This window comes from Osmerus eperlanus, chromosome 1, assembly GCF_963692335.1.
Source record: "Osmerus eperlanus chromosome 1, fOsmEpe2.1, whole genome shotgun sequence".
Taxonomy (NCBI): Eukaryota; Metazoa; Chordata; class Actinopteri; order Osmeriformes; family Osmeridae; genus Osmerus; species Osmerus eperlanus.
The window spans coordinates 4,944,942-4,966,041 of NC_085018.1; the positions used below are offsets into that span (position 1 = coordinate 4,944,942).

General features: G+C 41.1%; 1 protein-coding gene across 1 annotated transcript in view; it reads left to right on the top strand.

The window, feature by feature from the left end:
• Nucleotides 1-21,100, top strand: part of cpne9 (copine family member IX) — a 226,224-nt gene that overhangs the window by 4,282 nt on the left and 200,842 nt on the right. The window contains 1 exon segment of the mRNA XM_062456646.1: nucleotides 5,981-6,021. Within this exon segment, the coding sequence (XP_062312630.1) occupies nucleotides 5,981-6,021 (41 nt within the window).

Sequence of the window (21,100 nt, forward strand, 5' to 3'; positions counted from 1 at the left end):
CTGTCTAATTCGGGCCCAAAATATAACCAAAGATCCCACCCATCGACATTAAGAACTGTTTCACTGCTGCCCTCTGGCAAGAGGTTCCGCAGCATTCAGGCCAGAACAGCCAGATTCTGCAACAGCTTCTTTCCACAAGCTATCAGATTTCAGAATTCTAAATAACCCCTAATCACTACTAGGGAAGGGGATCGTTAATTTTTATCGCTATCGATACCATTTTCGAGACTGCTTAACGATCCGAGTCTTTATCGATACCACTATCGATACTTTTCTGGGGTGAGCTTGAGCTAACCACCATCTAAATGAATGAATTTGGCAAATGTTAAACATATAGCAGCACCCACATAACCCACGCCACACTTTATGTAAACAAGACTACTGAACAACAATAACTTAAGTAAAACAGATATAAAATACAACAAGGGGAACGTGTTGGCTCTCAGGAGGAGTCTGGCTAAAAGGAGCACATATTGGAACAATGGATCCTGGCTCTGGCCAAGTCTACAATTGTCCACTACAGATGTACTATCCACAACCTGGATGAGTAACTAGTGTAAATGACTGTGATTGGTTGGTTGACAGAAAGGGACATTGACAAGCCGTCATTGTTCAAGACTTTAACATGTTTCAACAAAAGGCACCTGATATAGCTAAATGACCAGCTAACCAAACCCAAACCTTCCCTCATCCCTATTTTGTTCTGTCTCTGTTATTGTTTAACGAGCTGCTTAAGCAGTCCACAGAGCCATGCTCCCGGTGACTATGTTTTGAATGATCAGCAGCGGGGCGGGGGAGGCTAGTCTTTACTCACACACTGACTGTGCTCGTAAAAAAGAATTCCGGTTTGCGCACGCCTCAAGTTTTAGGGGCATACGCGAGTGAAATAGTTGCACTGCAGAGCCCTGGCTCTTATTATTGAGGCTTATTATTGTCAACGATGGATACTTGCTACAAAGTTGGGGTGCGCTGACTGCGCTCACCATGCCTTGGGTGGAGGAGGATGATTGTCCTGCAACGGCAGCTGGAGTTGGCACCGTTGCTTCTCGAAGACAGTCGAATGTACTGCATTTTACCTTTAGCTAATGCACAACGTTGCTTTGTCCTTATCTTTGGCTTTATTCAAATGTAGCCAAGCCTTTGACCGCTTAGTACGTTCAGCCATCGTAGCTAGCAACAAAATGAAATGAAGCGAACCCGCAGTTGTCATTGTAGATTGTAAATTCTTCTTTTAGTTAGGCGGTTGGCAGGCCATTCAATTGAATTTAGTTATTTTATTAGACAATCGATGTATGTTTGTGCACCAGTGATTTGATTTAAATGACATGACTTAGCCTAGTCTCGATAGCGGTATCGATAAGCTCGGACCTTATTGATCTTCGGGTTTTGAGAAATTTGGAACCGGGTCCTTACAGAACCGGGTATCGATCCCCATCCCTAATCACTACATCTCAATGCGTTACAGTGAGCTTCATGTGGATTGGTCTTATATGCCGCTGTTTGCAAGGGATTTTTGTATTTATATGCTGTCTTTTTAATATGTGCAATACCCATATATATTACCGTATTTTTTGAAAAATAAGCCGCATTTTCTATAAGCCGCACCCCACCAGAATGGGAGCTTCGTGTTTGTAAATCGGAGTACAGGCGGCACTGGAATATAGGCCGCACTTTAAACGGGAGCAACGATACCGTAGCGCTGGCTAGCGTTGAGTGGAACAATGCTCACGACTGTTCTTTTCCCCAGAAGCATTTTCCATTGGACAGCTTGGATAGCCATCTAACTAGGCAACATTCCCAATCAGGGTGAACACTCAAATGATCTAAACTACAGACCATAGCATTACACATATCAAAACAGAACGAACACAACAATAGAACTCCAAACAATGCTTATCTAACTAAGCTAATGCCCTTAACTTCGTAGCTTTTCAGCTTGCCGCGGGACATTCTGGGTACCAAGAGCATTGTCAGAACCTGTTTAAGGAGAGCCTTGCCACTCCCTATTAAGCCCCATTGTACCGAATTTGGTTGCAGTTCCACCAGAGTTCCACTGGGGGTGATCGCGAGTTAGTGCATGTAGAATGGGAGTCTATGGAGCTAAATGGCTAAATTTGTCTCTTTCGCCTGATTGTCGTTGATAAATCTCCGATTTGATTGTAGTTTTTGCATGTTCAACATGGATTATAGGTCGAAAGTTGAATGAACGAGTACTTATGTCCTTTTGATTTCTTACAGGGTGAATCGTTGTTGCCCATAACACGCTAGCATTCTGCTAATGAATGCTGATTGGTTAGTGAAGGACTGACTACGACCAGAGCTCCCGCTTGATGGCATCCGAAGCGGAATCAGAATGTCAGAGCATTAGCAACATTAGCAACAACATTAGCAAGCCAAAACTCTTTCTAGCATGTGTATTGACAGGGAGAGCCTAACCTGTCAGCTGTGTTGTCGATGCCTTGAGAGAAAAAAGGAAGTGACCAGAGCTTGCCGTAAAGCAGTTGCTCTGGTCGTACCATGTGTATGACGTCAATGACATTTTCAAAGGCTTTTTAGAACAGAAAGGCGACTTAAAAAAAAATCGAACAGCCAGCAGTGTGTATTTTTTTTGCCTCCCCTTTTCAGAATTCAAATGACTAAACAAAAAATTATATCCAGAGAAAAGTGGATTTTGAGGGGTATAGCTCCATAGACCTCCATTCATTCTGCACTCGCTTGTTAGCGCCCTCACATGGAACTGCAACCAGTTCAGAACCCGGAAGTTTTCCGAGAGTGGCAGTTCTCCCTATATTAGACATTCTCTGGCATTGTCGCTACAATACCAAGCAATGCACGAGTATAGGCGATCTTACAGCATTGTGTAACACACTTCGGTTGTGGATAGTATGTCCAGAAATAGGCATTATGCTGACGTAAGCATTACGTGACACAGTAGAAATAATTCCTCTTTCAAGTAATAAGCCCCCGTTAGTGTTGAGCATTAAATTAGCTGCACGGTCTGTAGAGATCTTGGGACAAAGCCACTTTTTTGTTCTAAAACCAGGCTATAAGCCGCTTCGAAATATAAACCGTAGCCTACAACCACAAGAAAACTGTAAAATCGGGGTACAAGCCGCGGCTTTATTTCCGAAAAATACGGTATGTGCAATATTTATATTTTATATGGAATATTTTTATTCACTCCGCACAGGAGTATTGTTTGTTTTTTTTTTTAGTTAGAGCACTACTTAGGAGCCAGTAGAACAACATTTCGTTCTTATGTGCACTTAGCTGTACTGTTGAATGACAATAAAAACTATCATCTATCATAGTTTCCTCCTTATTTTTTCTAAATATATAGAGTACCCTCTCTCACCCACCCTCAGTAGGGTATTGGGGACTAAAATGAGCTAGTGCACAGTGCCCGTGATCCAGTCGATGATGAAGATATCAGTGACACACAAACAAAGATTCACATCACTGTCATCAAAACCATAGCCATATTTTACATCAGAAAATACTTATAGTACTATGTCTATTGACAACATTGTTTTACAAGTTTTCTTATCTAAGAGCCAGCTCCATAGCTGAAGCCATATTCATTGTGCCAGCTCCATGGATGAAAATCTGGCAAGTTTACTAACAGCAAGATCATTTAAAGTGGATACTTTATAGATCATGGAATTTTGCTATTTTAACATACCGCGCACTACACAAGTTCGCTCTAACATCAGCAAGCTAGTATACAGCCCTCTCTATCTGTAGGAAATGCTCACTTCAAACTACGTTCACTTAATAAACGACATGTTCACATTGTAAAATCTAGAATTTACACTCAATTTACGGCATTACCGAAGGCATATTTACCGACCTACAATTAAAAATAGAAGATATGGAACTAAAGCCAGCTTACTAAAAACATCTAGCAAGACAATCTTAAGTGGATACTTTATAGATCAGTGAATTTTGTTATGTTAAAGTTTTTCTCAATCGCTTTGGCTCAAGTCTCGAATGAGAATAATCTTTTTTTAAACAAATTCACAATGACTTTATGGTTCGCACAGCAGATTAGAATGTATTATTAATTTAAGGAATTTGCATGTGTTTTGGCACATGTGCAAAAGGAGTCAGGTGGCTGAGCGGTTAGAGAATTGGGCTAGTAATCAGAAGATCGCTGGTTCGATTACTGGCCGTGCAAAATTATGTTGTGTCCTTGGGCAAGGCACTTCACCCTACTTGCCTCGGGGGAATGTCCCTGTACTTACTGTATGTCGCTCTGGATAAGAGCGTCTGCTAAATGACTAAATGTAAAATAATAAGTACAATTGGGCACTATAACTACATGCACATGGATGCTGATCAAAACTGATGAGTTGATTCTCAGTGACTTTCATACTCCTCACAACTTCAAAAAAAATTCTGACATGGACTGTTTGTGATGTCTGCTAAATTGGCAAGTTACCTGCCAGGTGACATAGTAATGAAATAGGAATGGCAATATTTACCAATCAACACATTTCTTTCTCTTTTTTTGCATGGATGTCATTTTGTGCCAATTGTTTGTTCACTCTATTTGATTTTACATACGTGTAAAAATGTGCATGCAAATGTGAATGTTCTGTTTGCATGTAACACATTGAACAAATGTACTATACATACAAAATACATAAATGTTTCTGTGTACAACAGTATTGTACAGTATTGACTTTTCCCAGTAAACTGTTGAAATATCAAAAAAATATCTAAAAAGCTCACTGTGACACAAGTGTTTCCCCTAGGGGGCGCCCCATCCCCCCAACGGCACACTGTTGGGGTGCCATTAGCACCCTAATTGGAAAAGAGTCCTTAAATTGTATTTACAATCAAGAGGTTTTCTTTTTGGTTGATGTCTTGATGAAAACAATTATGGTTGTTGTGTGGCCAAACATTCATCTGTAGATTATTGCCTAATTAATAGCTAGGCTAATGGGGTTGTTATTGATTCATTATCCTTACATTGTATAAAGTTACAGCTCTCTTGGACAATTGTTTAGTTATTTTTTCACTCTGGTTTGTTGAGTGTTGGTGGTGTCATCAGCTTAATTATTTAATTTGATGCCAATGTTTCTTCCAGCTTTGTCGTGTTGAACTCTCTGCCTGTTTTATAGGGTTACATGTAAAGGCTGTGTTAGCTCATGTTACCACCTGTTCTGCATGTAGTAAGGTTGGATATTGGAGTGGCCTTGATGCTTGATATCAAATCACAACTAGTAGGTTAGCACAAAGGTGGGGGCGGGGGCATTACAAAACAAGAGAATGTCAGTCACAGTAGAGTGAAGATTTGATACATGTTCCCAAGTGGTCCAAACATGGATTTATGCAAGTGACTAAACATCCTTAAACAACATGATGGATTGACATCTGCTGAGCCAATCTGTACAACAACACTGATGTAATCAATGGAATACTCATTTTGTACTCAACAGGAAGAGGACATATTTGAGTATACAAATACAGAACTTAATTTACTCTAAACATTTACTTATTTTGGAGATCCTCAAGAAAGAGTTGAGATTGACTGGAAAATAAATTGGAATGTGGAAAGACATTACTTCAAGTGGAAATGATGGGTATTGTATTTGGCCTCATAGACACTATTCTGCCGAAAGTGCTTAAATCTTTTCCAGAAACTTGTACCCACTTTCAGGCCTATCTATTTCAGAAGATTGTACCCACTTGTATCTATTCCAGAAGCTTGTACCTATTTCAGTCCAATTATTTTACAGAAAGGAAACGTGTGCTCGTTAGACCCGCAAGACAAACCTGTCTGGTTGCCTGTGGAGAACAGCTACCAGCCTGACACACAAAAGACTTACAGACTTATATGTCCGCCATCCAATTTTGTGTTGTATGTGTGTGATATACATTTCAGGTCATTCATGTACTCGTCTAATATGTCAATATGAACCTCTTTGTTTCACCCCAACTCTGTGACTAATTGTTAATATTGTTATTTTTACAGGAATCTTTTGGACATGGACACTTTTTCCAAGTCAGATCCTGGTAGGTGTTTTTTGTACTTACATATGTGAGAGAAACAGTTCCATTTACAATAATAACCACCAACCACCATTACTAATTTATTTTAAAAATATATCGCACCAACAGCACCAACCCTCAACTTGCTCACCAAAGCAATACGATTTTTACAATTTCCAGAATCTGTATAGAAAAGAAAACCACTCATAATTGAACATAATGAATCCACTCCTTAAGGTTTACTATGTCTGCCCCCAAATGAGGTCCTCTCTCTTAGTCGGGCCAGCTAACTTTCTCAACCTGATTGACTTAATGACTCCTCTACTCTGAGCGGCATATTTATAGTTACATCAGCATGTTGTGTGTGTTTGGTCTTTGGTTGCATTAACTGAAGACTCCTTATCTGCCCTGTAAGGAAAGACAAATTGTGCCATTCGCACAGAATGACCTTTGAGAATGCTGCTGGATAACGAAAGAGTTAATTAAGAGGATCGCTTTTAGCTCCTTTCATTTAGTGAGGATGGAAAGAGGATGAGAGAGCATTAGAGATGTGTGTTTGCTTGTGTGTGAGTGCATAAGCGACTGTGACTGTCTTCATGAATTTGGCTTTTGCCTGGTGTGTTTGTGTGTTCTGTCAATGATCTTCTCTTTGTTTGATGTGTGTCTTTGTGTGCATATAAATGTTTTATGAGTGCTTGTGGGTGTGCAGTTTGTTTTTGTCTGATGTTTAATAGTGTGTGTGTGCATTGTGGACAGTTGGATATAGACTCCAAAATTGCACTTGAAGAACATGAAATACTGTAGCAAAAAGAAATATTCACACCGACCTTTAACCCCCACACGTTAACAATGCTACCAAGAACAAATATGTCAGAAGCCTCCTTCACAGGACTTTTGTATGGATCTATGGATATGTGTGGCGTTCTCAATGGCTGCTGTGCCATTAGTTCAGATATAAAAAGGGTGCATGCTGCCAGATATTGGCTTTTGTTCAGTTATTTATTGGTTGATAAATAAAATAGTTCATAAATGAGATGGACGGATGATCGATTTTCATTGGTACCTGTCTCGGTCCTGCAGAGATCTCATGATGACTTGAGAGGGAGAGTTCATGCTGATACTGGTGCATGTGTGTCACGCCTCTGCGTGCTTATGTGTGTGTGTGCGCACGCGTATGTGTGAGCAGTTCACAGATGCATTTGTCTTAATCTCACCATGATTATACCTCAATACGCCTGTCTCTTCAATAGGTGCCTAATTAAGCCAACACTGGCATTGATTCACTCTTGGTAAAGTACTTAATCAGACATTGAAATAGATAAATCCCCTGTTACTGTTGCATTAGTTCTGTACAATCAATGTGATATGATACTAATAAGGTCATAATAAATCAGTGTTTATTTCTGGCTCCGGGACATCATCCAGTTGGGTCATTCCTGTCATTTGGTCATTCATTCTGTCATTTCTAAATGTCTACATTTATTTTTTAAGTCAATTAAATTGAACTAGTGCCCTATGTTTGTATTTCAGACCGTGACTAGTTTCTAGTTCTGCTATGATAATAATACTAAAGACGCTTTTCCACCGCAGAAAAGGGACTTTTGGAGGTACTCTGTGTGTTTCCACCACAGGAATCAGGGTCAAAATTAAGTTCCGGGTAAAATATTTAGCCATCGCAAAGACCCTTCTCTGGAGGTGGTACTTTTTCTTCTTCTTTCTTTTTTTTTTGGGGAGGTTGGACTTGGGAGCTGAACATGCTGATTAGTTTAGTGCTCGCAGCATTTTATGTTAACCACTTTTTTTCACAGACTTGGTCTGTTATGCTGTAACAGACTGATACAGCTTGCGATTCATCGCGTCATGTCTTTTACAGCGTTTTCTGTATACTAATGTATTCAGAAATACATGATTACAATCAACAGCAGCACAGCTTGAATTTCCTCCATGCTTTGTTGTTGTTGCAGCGTTGCACAAATGTCTGTTGCTTTGTATGACATTATCAATGTTTTCAGAATCAGAAACTGCTTTATTCACTTTGTATAATCTTCTACTTTACTGGCCCCCCTGGACTGGAAGGAGCAGTCGTGCACAGTCATACGTCACCGGACTATTTCCCTAATCTTCATGGTACTTCAGACCACGATGAAAACACAGACAACAAAGGTCTGGAGGAATCAAAAGGTTGCTTGAAAAAAGTTCCTGGGATTAATTGTTCCGGGTAATTTTGGTGAAAATGTGACTTACGTAACAAAGTGGAGATGTAAAGGTAATGAAAGTGGGACCAATTTGTTTGTTGACCAATCGCTTCCCTAGTGCTCAGAAAATATAATTTGAGACCGGAGAGAATATTCAAAATGGCAGCACCATGTTTGTATTTTTATAGGCCTATTTATCCTTAAAAGTAGCAAACGCAAACTGCTTATCCAAACAACCACACACAGGGCACAACCTTGGGTCCTAAAGCAAGACACCTGGGGCCAAATGTATCCTCTGTGTAAATTAATCCATAAAAGTATGCATACGGAGAAACCGCGACCGATATCACACGTTTGTCTTCATAGATTCCACTTAACTTGTGATTGTGCACACGTGAACAAGCTTGTTGTCCACACCCCGTCAACTTTTCAATTAACCGATTGTAAACAATGAATGATTCTTAACCCGTGAATGAGTAGCGTCACAAATATGTGATTGTTCGAATGTGGGTCCCACAGCGTAACATCATAAATATGTGATTTGAACATTCCAATTGATTATTTTCAAACTATATTAGACAAAAACTATGCGACAAACGCTTTAGTATGGCTTTATCTGAACTAATTAGAAGGCTAGCACTAACATGGTAGTAGGATTGCTACGAGTATTATGCTAGGTAACTTAACCCTGAAGCTAACTAAAGCTAGCTAGCTAGCTACTGTTACTGAAAAATAACTTACGCTGTGGGGACCGTTGGAAATATTTCAAACTCACACAGCTAGGGTTAATGGGAAATGGCTGAGGAAACAAAAAAAAACTAAGGTGAAAAAAATAAACTGAATGTGAAATGAAGATCTTGGAGTGGATTGGCTTATTTCTGACCTGTCTGCCAGCTCCCGCTGAAAAGTCCCAGTTGCAGAGAACTTTTACAGTTGATTTGCTTGACTTTTGTTGTGCATTCCAACACAGGGCCCAGCTCTTGGATATCCATAACAATTTATCAACCAGTCATTGTGGGCCAATAAATCTGCACAATCCCTGAACTCCCCCTCGCCTTAATCTCCCATTGGGAGAAAGGTGGTACTGAGAACTATAGTATATTATAGCCAAATTCCCCATTAGTATTGCTGAAACACAAAAACTGAAGCATGAACACATTGGAGTGCTTTATTTGATTCACCAGGATTGATATTCATTGTTATTGAAATTAAAACATTTACTTACTTATGCATATTAATCAGTGTACATTTTTATTTAAAAAAAAAGTATCTGGCATTGTTCAGAGGGACGGTCCAAATGTGTTGGCGGGCCGTATTCGGCCCGCGGGCCGTAGTTGGGGACCCCTGGTCTTATTAGCCAATAGCCAACAAAACCAAAGATGCTAATAAAACTCAACCCCCTTCCCGCCCCCAAAACTCATCTAGAAAACATGCCTTAATAAGCCTACTTTTCTAATAAATTATGAGTGTTCAGCAATCCTTATAATGTTTATTATACTGAGTGAAGTATTCAACAATTTCGTAGAAGTGGTAAAAAAAACGTCCTAGGACGATTTAAAGATTGCCAACATGCAGACCTTTTTACCAGCATGTCACATGTTTGCCTGTTCATCTCTTGTTGCTGTCGCAGTGTTTTGGCATGACAGTTGTTTGGCCAGCATGATAGCATGAAGCTGAATGCTAAAGTGCGTGTCACGCCAGAAGCGTGGGAGTTGTTTCATGTTTCTGGCCCTGGTGTACACCCACAGAGGCACAGGAATACACACACACAAACACACACAGTTGGGATCCTTTACTGATATCTATTGGTCTGAAGGATTATTGACTTGAGCCCCTTCCTTCTCAATGCCTCAATCCCTGGGACCGGGGGTACAGTAGGTGGTTAAGAGAGGAGGAGGGAAGATAACGATCAGAACCAAGGGGTCCAGAACTTCAAAACCGGGCCCAGGGAGTGTAAAGGCAGACCCTCGGTGGTCATGGGGTTACCATGACCTTTCATTTTTCTCACAAACCCCTCCATCCTCCCCCTTACCCTTCAATAAACCATCTACACATCTGTGCTTTCCACTGTGCCCAATGGAGCCAATAAACTGATATGACTATCTTTCACAGAACATCATGAGCTGCTCAGTCAGGTGACTGGAGCTCTGGTGTTGGCAAAATGACATAAGCATCTTTTAAATGTAACTGACATACACCATATGTCCCAAAAGTATGTGGACACCTCACTTATGAGCTTGTTGGACACCCCATTCCAAAACCATGGAATTAATATAGAGTGGCCCAGCTTTGAAGCTATAACAGTTGCCACTCATCTGGGAAGGCTGTCCACATGATGATTTCGGAGTCTGTCTGTGGGAAGGCCTGGCTCGCAATCGCCATTTAAATTAATCCCAAAGGTGTTCAGTGAGATTGAGGTCAGAGCTCTGTGCAGGCCACTCAATTTCCTCCACACCAAACTCCAAGTCCAATATAGACTTTATGGACCGCTCTTTGTGCACAGGGGAACAGTCATGCTGGAACAGAAAATGGCTTTCCCCAAACTGTTGCCACAAAGTTGGAAGCACCCAATTCTCTAAAATGTATTTGTATTCCTGTAGCATTAAGATTAACTGATCACTGGAAGTGAGGGGCCTAGCCCTAACCCTAAGAAACAGCCAATGACCATGTCACTGTCCAGTATGTAGCGTTCTCCTGGCATCTACCGCACCCAGATTCGTCTATCAGACTGCCAGACAGGGAAGCGTGATTCATCACTCCAGAGTCCAATGGCGGCATTATGTACACCACTCCAGCCAACGCTTGTGTAACACTTGAGGAGAATGTCTTAACCCTTGTGCTGCCTTCGGGTCACATGACCTGAAGGTTCGCAACAAACCATCGTTGTTTACCCGATACAAAAACAAAAAAAGCATTTTCAGGGCTCTAGAGTGCGACCAAAATGTGTACGGGTGCGACTACATTTTTTCCTAGGTCGCACCGGTGCACCTAACCTCCTCGCATCCGCTGTCTCTCCACAAACGAAGCGTTTGTTATCTTAAGACGGAACTGACACTCATGGTTGGATCATATCGTGGTCTAAACCAATCAGAGACAGAGATGGGGCAGGTCTTTGCCTCTGATGGCTGTGGTCCAGATATTCCTGTAGCTCCGTGCTGTGTGATTGAAATTACGACCTGAGCACCAGAGAGTCAGTTTAGCAGACCTGGGCATTGTATGGCCCGCGGGCCATAACCGGCCACAGGCTGTCTCAATCCAGGTGAGGTAAATCAAAAATTTAAAATAAATAAATGTGTTGAGCGGTAGTGAATATGTAGTCCTGAAAGACTACAGTGATCAGGCGATTTACATATGTGCGCTTGCGCAACCTCACCGACAGGAGAGTTACCTGTTGGTTAGCTCTCAAAAATGAAAAACTTGCCACTGATTAACTTTTAACAAGACATGGACTTCTAAGTATCTGTTTACTGAGGTCAAAGTGAAAGCTGTGAAGAAAAAAAACTAACGCGGACATAATAAGAACTTGACTGATTCAGTGGGCGCGGGCTGATGGTTTGCTAGTTGAACTGCAGACCCTGATCATTACTAGTGGTGGGGGGAAAAAATCGATTCTGTTCAGTATCGCGATATTTTGCGCACGCAATTATATCGATACAGTAGCGCAAAGTATTGAAATATTTAATTATATAATTATGTGTTTTACTTTCGGGTTTTCTCCATTGGTTTTCTCAGAGATTACTCTGATAATATTACATTTGCATATTACATCCACAAGGTGGCGCTTGTTGCGGTGCTTTGTTGACGTGCATTCAACAGCAATTCAATTGAAAATGGCTTCATCATCTCAACCGGTTGTTTACGACGCTCCGTCTTCTTTTAAATCGAAAGTGTGGGTACATTTCGTTTTTTATAAAACATGTACATGTCTTATAAAAAGACATGTACATGTCTACAAACTAGGGCGATGCATGAGAGTCATACCGGGGCCAATGTGGCTGAGGTGCTGAAAACGGCAACCGAAGAGTGGGGCATCGCTAAGAAACATATTGTTTTGGTTACGGACAATGCGTCCAACATGGTTGTGGCTGCTCAGGTGGGGGGCTACCTTCAAGTGAAATGTTTTGCCCATACCCTCAACCTCGCCTCACAGTGCGCACTTAAAGTGCCTGCTGTCGCTAGGTTACTAGGAAGAGTCCGGCGCATAACCACTTTTTTCCACCGCAGTACAATCGCCAACATTCCAAAATGAATGTAACATTTTGGTTCATGACCATGCAGCCAACTGGACTGGACAGTACACATTTTTGTTTATTTTCTCAATTTGATTGAAGCTCTAAGTTACTTATTTATATGATTATTCTCAGGTTTATGTTACTTTATTATGTCTGCTTTATGTTACTCTATTGCATTTCAATAGTTTTAAGTTATGTGCTGGGAGCTCAGCGTTCTCCTTTTCAGAAAATAATTACTAAGGTCCTGTTTTCTGAATGTTCAGGACAAAGTTTTTGCACTACTCTCCTAAGTTCTTGCACTGTTGTTCACAGAATTAAATGTGACATTTGAAGTGAGTTGAGCAGTCTGATTTTCCTTATTTTTTGTAATGTCTTTAAATAATATGGAGGACATGAATCGCAATATATCGCAGAATCGAATCGCAATACTTGCTGTATCGCAATATGTTAAGAATCGCAATATGTTAAGAATCGCAATAATATTGAATCGTGGCACCAAATATCGCAATACTATCGAATCGTCAAATGTTTGCCAATTCCCACCCCTAATCATTACCTGTCAGCTGTCCTTCGCATTCAGACAGATTTCGATGCACTTGTTCAAGCCCACTGGATTTCTCTCACAGAACAAAATGAACTGAAAAAACGTATTGCTTTTTGTATAAAGTTGATCAATTCCACATCTTTAACATACTGCAAAACAACTTTTCAGTGTTTGTGAAGATTAACTGGTTACAAATAAAATGAAACACTGTTGTTGCTGTTTATACTGTTTATTACTTCTATAATCTTTCCTATTTGACCTACACCAAAATCTAAAATATTTATATAAATATTTACAGAATATCCTTATTCTTCTGATAACCAGTAGCAGCTAATCAAAATATATACTTTACTGCTTTTTACAATGGGAGAAAGTGAATAGTGAGCAAATTGATGAGGCCTTCCAACACATTTCAGGTTTCTCATGTGGCCCCTTGTAAAAATGAATTGCGGACCCCTGAGTTACGAAGCTGGGGCCATGGAGCTAACCCATGGAGCTAGGATTTTGATGCTAGGGAGAGTGTGGCAAGATGATTTAGCCAAGGCCATAGGTCAAGAAGGCCAAATTACAGGTGTTGGCCATCTGAAGGGCATGCGACAGCAAGGTGGGACCTGCTATAAGACTTTGAGCCATGAAATGTTAGGTCTCAGTTCAGGGAAGCACTTTTAAACAGTAGCACTTTATTTTGAAATGTTTTATTTAGCTTTTTGCTTACATATATAAATATTTTAAGTGCTTCACTGAGCTACCAAACTAAAACATTTTAAGCAAAATAAAACATTTTGCTGGAGCCAAAATAGGCCTATATTTACCTACACCTTATTCTTGTTTAAGATCATTTACATAATATATATGAATGTATATGGAGCGTTTGGAGTCTGGAGCCCTGATTTGCTGGAGCCCTGATTTTCTTTTAACCTTCGCGATGTGGGGGGTCTGAGACAGCCCGACGGTTAAAAGAAAATGCTTCACTTTGTTTTTGTATTTGGTAAAGTTGTTGCAATACGACGGTGGGTCACAATGACTGATGGGTCACAATGACCCGAAGATAACACAAGGGTTAACTAAAAGTATTCATCCTAGGTTCAACCACAGAGCCCTTAGATGTGAATAATGACAACAACTAGGGGACTTATGATTGACGTACATTTGTATAATTTTTTCTCTTAGAGATTAAACAAAATAGTCTATCTTAAATCTGTCTGCTGTTCTGAATTCACGACAAAAGTACGCACATTTCATACGCTCTAACTTATCCTCTATCTTGTAGTGAAAGTGGTTAAAAATGAGGTTTTCTAAAAAAGTAATGCAGACGGAGAAGATTTTTGTCAGAATGGCTCCGTGAAATCGTCTTGATAAAGGATGATTTGCCTAACATGATCATATAAATATTTACATCATTAGAAAGGCCTAAATCTTGTCTTTAAAATGGTATAAACAGTTCAGGTCTATTATTTGAAAAAGTCTGCATATTCAGGCAGGAAAGTGTTAAACAGTGTCAAAAATTGACGCGGTGAGAAACAGTTCTGTCAGTGCATGACGTCACAATTGAATTTGACTTGAACATTCTGAACCATTGAAACCCATTCATTTTTTTTAGCACTTTAAACTTTAATACCTTAAAAACTTTAAAAGTTATCAATGAGAATAGTAATAGCACACTAGAGCAGTTCAGACTTTATCAAATGAAGTTTGAACAGTGTTTCTAGCTTAAACGGTGTGAAAGGAGTAGGCGACGAAAAAAAGTGAAAAAAAAACAAGAAAAAAAACGAAAAAAAAACTAGAGAGGGTACAATTTCTGGGGAAATTGTAGGGTGTGCTTGCTTGCGTCGGTTGCACAGGGGTCCGTTTTTGAATGACATTTTTACAACTGATATTTCTGTATATTTTAAAAATGCATACTTATTATTTATAAAGATTACATAGATTTAAAAGCATTTTTTTTGCTGCTCATTTACAACTGATATTGTATATTTTGGTGAGACAAACTCAGAACACAATGCAACTTTATCATCACTTTACAGGGACTTTAACATTCGCAGTGTTTCCCCTACCATTGCTTTGGATGGGCGGCCGGCTGGTGGTGTTTCTGATTGGCTGGTAGGTGGCAGGTTACTTCGCGCGTGTTACTGGCGGCGGGTAATTACGCACCATAGCCCACTGACCCAATTAGGCAACCAGCAATTAGCAACCCTCTCAAGTCATGGATGTGCCCCAAAGACAAATGCTCTAACCACGCGGAACCACGCAAAAACAACAAACCAGCTAAAGACAATAAACCAGTGGACCCCCCTATTGAGAACCCACTGCTTTACTTACAAATGTGGGGTTTACAGCTCCAACAACCGCTCCTCCTTGCACGACCAGGAGACACGCACACCCAACTCACTGCGACCAAACAGACAAACATGACTGTTCAACAAACGACGATCTCGGACGAGCCCCCATGTTACATCTGGGTCAAGGATGTAATGAACAGACGTAGGCACCACTAGAACGGTTAACAGTATTTAATTGACAACCATGTAAAAGACATAGTCAAAGCCTTCTCAAGCAGGTGGTCAGCTCAAGTCGCGATCTCCATAGACTCCTGGAGCAGGTATCTTGAAGCCCTCAGACACACCGGCCCAGGTGCATCCAGTTAGCCAGCCCTGACGAGCTACCTAAGCCACGCCCACCATTCCTTGGTAGCAGTCGCAAGCTCAAGCCAAGGGTAGGGCCATCAAACTGATGAAAGGCTATGGAAGCTTCCTATATTAGCATTGAGGGACAGAGATGGCTGTCAGCAGGGAAGAGAGCACGTCATGTTTGAGGTTAAAAGTCAATTGTTTTGCTGACTATTACCTTTTTATTTTTTATCACTAGAAATTTGATTTCATTTTTGTTCTTTTTATATCCAGGATGTGTTTAATAAATGGTTAAACATGTTAACAGAATAACATCATTTATAAGTCTTTGGTTTTGTTGTAACAATGATAAATTACAACTTTTGGAGGGGGGGGCCAGTAAAAATTGTCTTGGGGCCAGTAAGTTTCAAACCCACGTTAATGTTGAGCCCTGCCATTGTTCCCTGGGCCACTTTTCTAAAGCATGAAGGTGGGCTTCAACATTGTCCGTTGCCCTCTTTTTAGGAGTGTAATCCCTGACCCGGATTGGTTTGGGACCTGTGCTCAAGAACACCAAGGTCACCTGCATGAACGACTATCGCCCAATAGCACTGACCTCTGTCATCCTGAAGTGCTTTGAGCAGCTAGTCAAATAATTCATCTGGTCGACGCTGTCTCCCACCCTGGACCCTATGCAGTTTGCATACTGGTCCAACAGGTCTACAGACGATGCCATCGCTCTGACTATGCACACTGCTCTCTCCCACCTGGACAAAGGGAATACGTATGTGAGGATGCTGTTCATTGACTACAGCTCAGCATTCAACACCATCATACCCTCCAGACTGGTCTCCAAGCTTGTGGACCTGGGACTAAGCACCTCCCTATGCAAATCTCTACTTCCTGACGGGGAGGCCACAGGTGGTGAGAATCGGTGACCGCACCTCATTCACACTGATCACCAACACAGGCACCCCCCAGGGCTCTGTGCTCAGCCCTCTCCTGTTCTCCTTCTTCACTCATGACAACGCACAGCTCCAACCTCCTTGTTAACCCTCGTGCTGCCTTCGGGTCACATGACCCAAAGGTTCATAACGAACCATCGTTGTGTTTACCCAATTTTACCCAATACAAAAACAAATTAAAATAATTTTCTTTTAACCTTTGCAATGTGGGGGGTCTGAGACAGCCCAACGGTTAAAAGAAAATGCTTCACTTTGTCTTTGTATGCGGTAAATCTGTCGCAATACGACGGTGGGTCACAATGACTGATGGGTCAGAATGACCCGAAGATAACACAAGGGTTAAGTTTGCTGACGACACAACCATCGTGGGTCTCATCTCTGACAGTGAAGAGTCAGCCTATAGAGAGGAGGTTGATACCCTGACATTATGGTGTCAGGACAATAACCTCTTTCTCAACGTCAGCAAGACTAAGGAGATGATTGTGGACTATAAGTAGCGGCAGGAGGAGGAGCATGCACCCATACACATCAACGGATCCGAAGTGGAGAAGGTCAGCTGCTTCAGATTCCTCGGGGTGAACATCAGCAATGATCTCACCTGGTCTGCTCACACGGAGGTCAAAGCGGCCCGGAAACGCCTCTTCTTCTTGAGGAGACTGAAGAAGTTTGGCATGGACTCAGTCATCCTCACTAACTTTTACAGATGCACTATAGAGAGCATACTGACTGGTTGCATCACAGTGTTATATGGGAGCTGCACAGACAGGGACCGCAAGGCCCTACGTAGTGTGGTCCGATCTGCTGAGTTCATCATCGGCAGGAAACTCACAGGACAGCTACCACACACGATGCCTCAAGAAAGCTCGGCACGGTATCAGAAATAGGGATGTACAAAATTTTAGGCCGTCTATCAGCAGTGATCGTTTGAAAGCGTATCGGAGGATTGCACGGACGCGCGCTTCACAGCGCAGTTGAGATTGCGTGTGTGCGTCCTTGAGAACTGTAGAGCTAAGTCGTATAACTTATGTTGTCAGTTAATTGGGTGTGCTTTGCCTTCGGCAAGGGCACAACCTTTGTTCTCTCACATATATATTTATTATTTATTATTGTTTATTTTCGCCCCCCTAAGGATCAGTCAATATTTGGACTACATAGACAACCAAGGTGTCAAAAGTTTCGTATTGGTAGCGATTGCGTTGGTTGTATTTTTATTTACGTTCCGTTGCATGGTTTAAGTAGAAATTGCGTTTTTGTGGTGAAAAGTGAAGCTAACGGTGGCTAATTTGCTAGCCACAGTCACTGACGTTACTAACGTCCCTACGTCACTAACGTCACGAAAACACGCGTGACTACCTGTAGCAGAACATTAGTTTCGCATCTGTTAACTTGGGGGATAGCTAGGCTAACTATAGCTTTACTGCAAGGCAGCTGCAGAAACGCCACAAGCAAAGAGGCCAGGGTGATAACTATTTACTCATTTTACTTTGTGATGTGAAACACAATTGTGAAATGTAATGTACAATATTAGCTGATATTATTAGGCCCACATCTACTTTCGGAAACGGTAGTCTACTATTTCACTGAAGCATTAACATCATGACATTAGCCTCTGTTGCCCGGGCAACACATACTACAGTGGTCTATGATGCATCTGGTTTCAATCGTTAAAATGAAAATTCCTCACAAATACATTTTCGTTGTAGGATTTATTATGACATTACATTACAAGTAAACGATTTGTTGGTGAAATTATCATTACCTGTGGTTTCAAACCAGTGTTGCTCACTGCAACGCTGTAGCCTACGCGAGACACACTACAAAAACATCTACACAGCTGTAGGAAGTCAAACGGCGACAGAACATGTTCGGCACTCACCTTACTTTAATCAAAAGTCTTTCAATAGGTGAAACTATCTGACTTCTAACCTGAACTTCATTGCCACAGCCTAAACTTTGTCAATCTGTTCATGAAAATAATTAATTTCAGCCTAAACCGTACAACGGAACGTTAAATCGAATTCAACCAACGCAATCGCTGCCAAGACGAACACAGCAGTAGTCTAGTACTGTACTGTACAGTAGTAGTACAATTTACCGGGGCATCTTCTCCACACAGGGCTATCGCATTTTGCGTTGTTACTGACAATGATCGCTACCAGTGAGCTTTTTATGAATGAGCGATTTCCACTAAATAAATGTCAAGCTTATTGACGTTTTTGGGGGCATATTTTCAGTTAGCAGATGGTAGGCTACTGTTTGAATCGCGATTCCATCTTCTACTGCCGGTAACATCGTAGAATAATCTTCAAAGGGGGTTCTTTATTAATGAATGAATGCAGTAGGCTAAATGCCTGAAAATATCACGAGAAGGGAAAACTTAAAAGGACGTTTAAGTCATAGAGATTAGGTCAATTTTTACACCGGTCTGCCAAATTTATTCGTTTGATTTAGCTATGAGGCTGCCTCTTGCAGGGGAAATGAGAAGACATCATATTTCATTCTACACTTCACTCGTATTTTGAGTTGTAAATGAGCAGCAAAAAAAAGATGCTTTTAAATCTATGTAATCTTTATAAATAATAAGTAGGCCCTATGCATTTTTATATAAAATATACATAAATATCAGTTGTAAAAATGTCATTAAAAAACGAACCCCTGTGCAATCGACACAAGCAAACACACCCTACAATTTCCCCAGAAATTGTAGCCTCTCTAGTTTAAGGCTGTTATTGTATTAGTCTATAGTTCTTGCTAATTTAAAAGTTAACTGGTGATTTTGGTTGTTTGTAGGCTATTCTTCCCCTGCTAGCGAAATTGCACATGTCGATTCGATAGCGATTGCTGCCCTTGCTCACGTTTGTATTTTAGGTGCATTATTATGCTGAAGTAGTTTTAATTAATAAATAGTGGGTATATTGTTATTATTAGCTACAGAATGCTTAGCCTATCAAGATCAAATGAAGCAGACAGCGTACATGCTTCCGAGTGGCCCCTTAATCGATAGGCTAGGCTACTGACCATTTACAATAAGTTACGTCAATTATTAATTGGCAGCATTTATGGGTGGGGGGGGGCTAACCCTAACCCTTACGAAAGGAACACAGAACCGAGGGTGGAGCCCGGGGAGGCGGAGGCAGCAGATTAAACAGAGCATCCTGTGTCGCACTAAGCAATGCGGAGTGCAGCGATATCCTGATTAAATAGCCCGCCCTGCTAAGAAGGTGTGCCCCGACTGAGTGATATGATGAGTTGCTAGTGACGCGCTATGTCTCGCGTCTCCAGCATGAACCAGCTCCGCTTGTGTATGGCTGAAACACCCAAACTTAATAATTAGAGGGATGTCCACATACTTTCTGCCATACAGTGTATGTGATTGGTTGATCCTTGTTGATACGTATAGTGGAAGTCACAGTGACGGTCGTGCTAAGTAGCACAGCAAAATCAAATTTGACACCCAGTACACCAAGCTATGGTACTTTTTGCTCACCATAAAATCTCCACCCCTCTTTTAATTCTGCACATTCATTCACTAAAAAGCATGTTTAGCACATGTTGAAAATGTGCTTGGGTCCTTGGGGTACGCCATAATGGATGACTGGTTTATGTGGTTATCTACGGAGAGGGACAGTACGGGTCGTGCATGTATTCCCTTCTAAGTGTGTGTCCTTAGTGCGGAGTGGCCTCCTTAGAAACTAAAATATATCCATATTTGCCCTCATTTCCTTGTAAGGGCTCATTGAAAGAGACATTTTCTCCCCCCTAGGAGCTAGGAGATTGAGGCAGTGCCCTCATTCTTTTGAACATGCTCATCTTAGATTTATGCTGTGATGGCTTGGAACACCACCTCCTGAGGGATCTGTAAGGGTTCTGGGTTCTGTAGACTGGATTTTCTGTCATACTCCTGTCACAAGCCTATTAGATGTACCTCGCACACTCTTAAAACTCTCAGCATCTAATCTATGACTCATACACAAACACATGGATAAGAATGAAAGAATGTAAAGAGATGGGGTAAGTGAGTATATGTGTTCTTACAAGTTGTGTGCCTATTGTGTGTATGCAGACAAGAATACACATACAAACTCACTCCATTTCTCTCTATCCTTTCACCAGAGGCCTGTTCCATAAAGCGAGTTTACCGAATAAGGCAGGCTTATGTCAGTTAATCAGACTCATTTCTAGTTCATTCGGTTCCATAAAGCCAGCTCAACATAGTTCGAACTCAGTTACTATGGCAACTTATGCTGCGAAATTAGCCTGGTCCGGGGCCGGCTAACTGTCAGGCTTAGCCCGTGTTGTTGCTTAACCAGACGTTCCTGTAACACTGACCCAACGGGAAAACGATGATTTACCACGTACATTCTCATTTTCTCATTCTCATCAGTTCAATATGTAGACTACATTTATAGAAAATCAACTTAAATACATAGGCTACAACATTTAGCCTAATGAATTAAACAATGATGAACAAAGATTTCAGAATGACACAAACCATAGCCTACGTTAAACATATGGCTATATGGTAGTTTGTGATTTCAAATGTTTAGGCATAGGCCTAAAT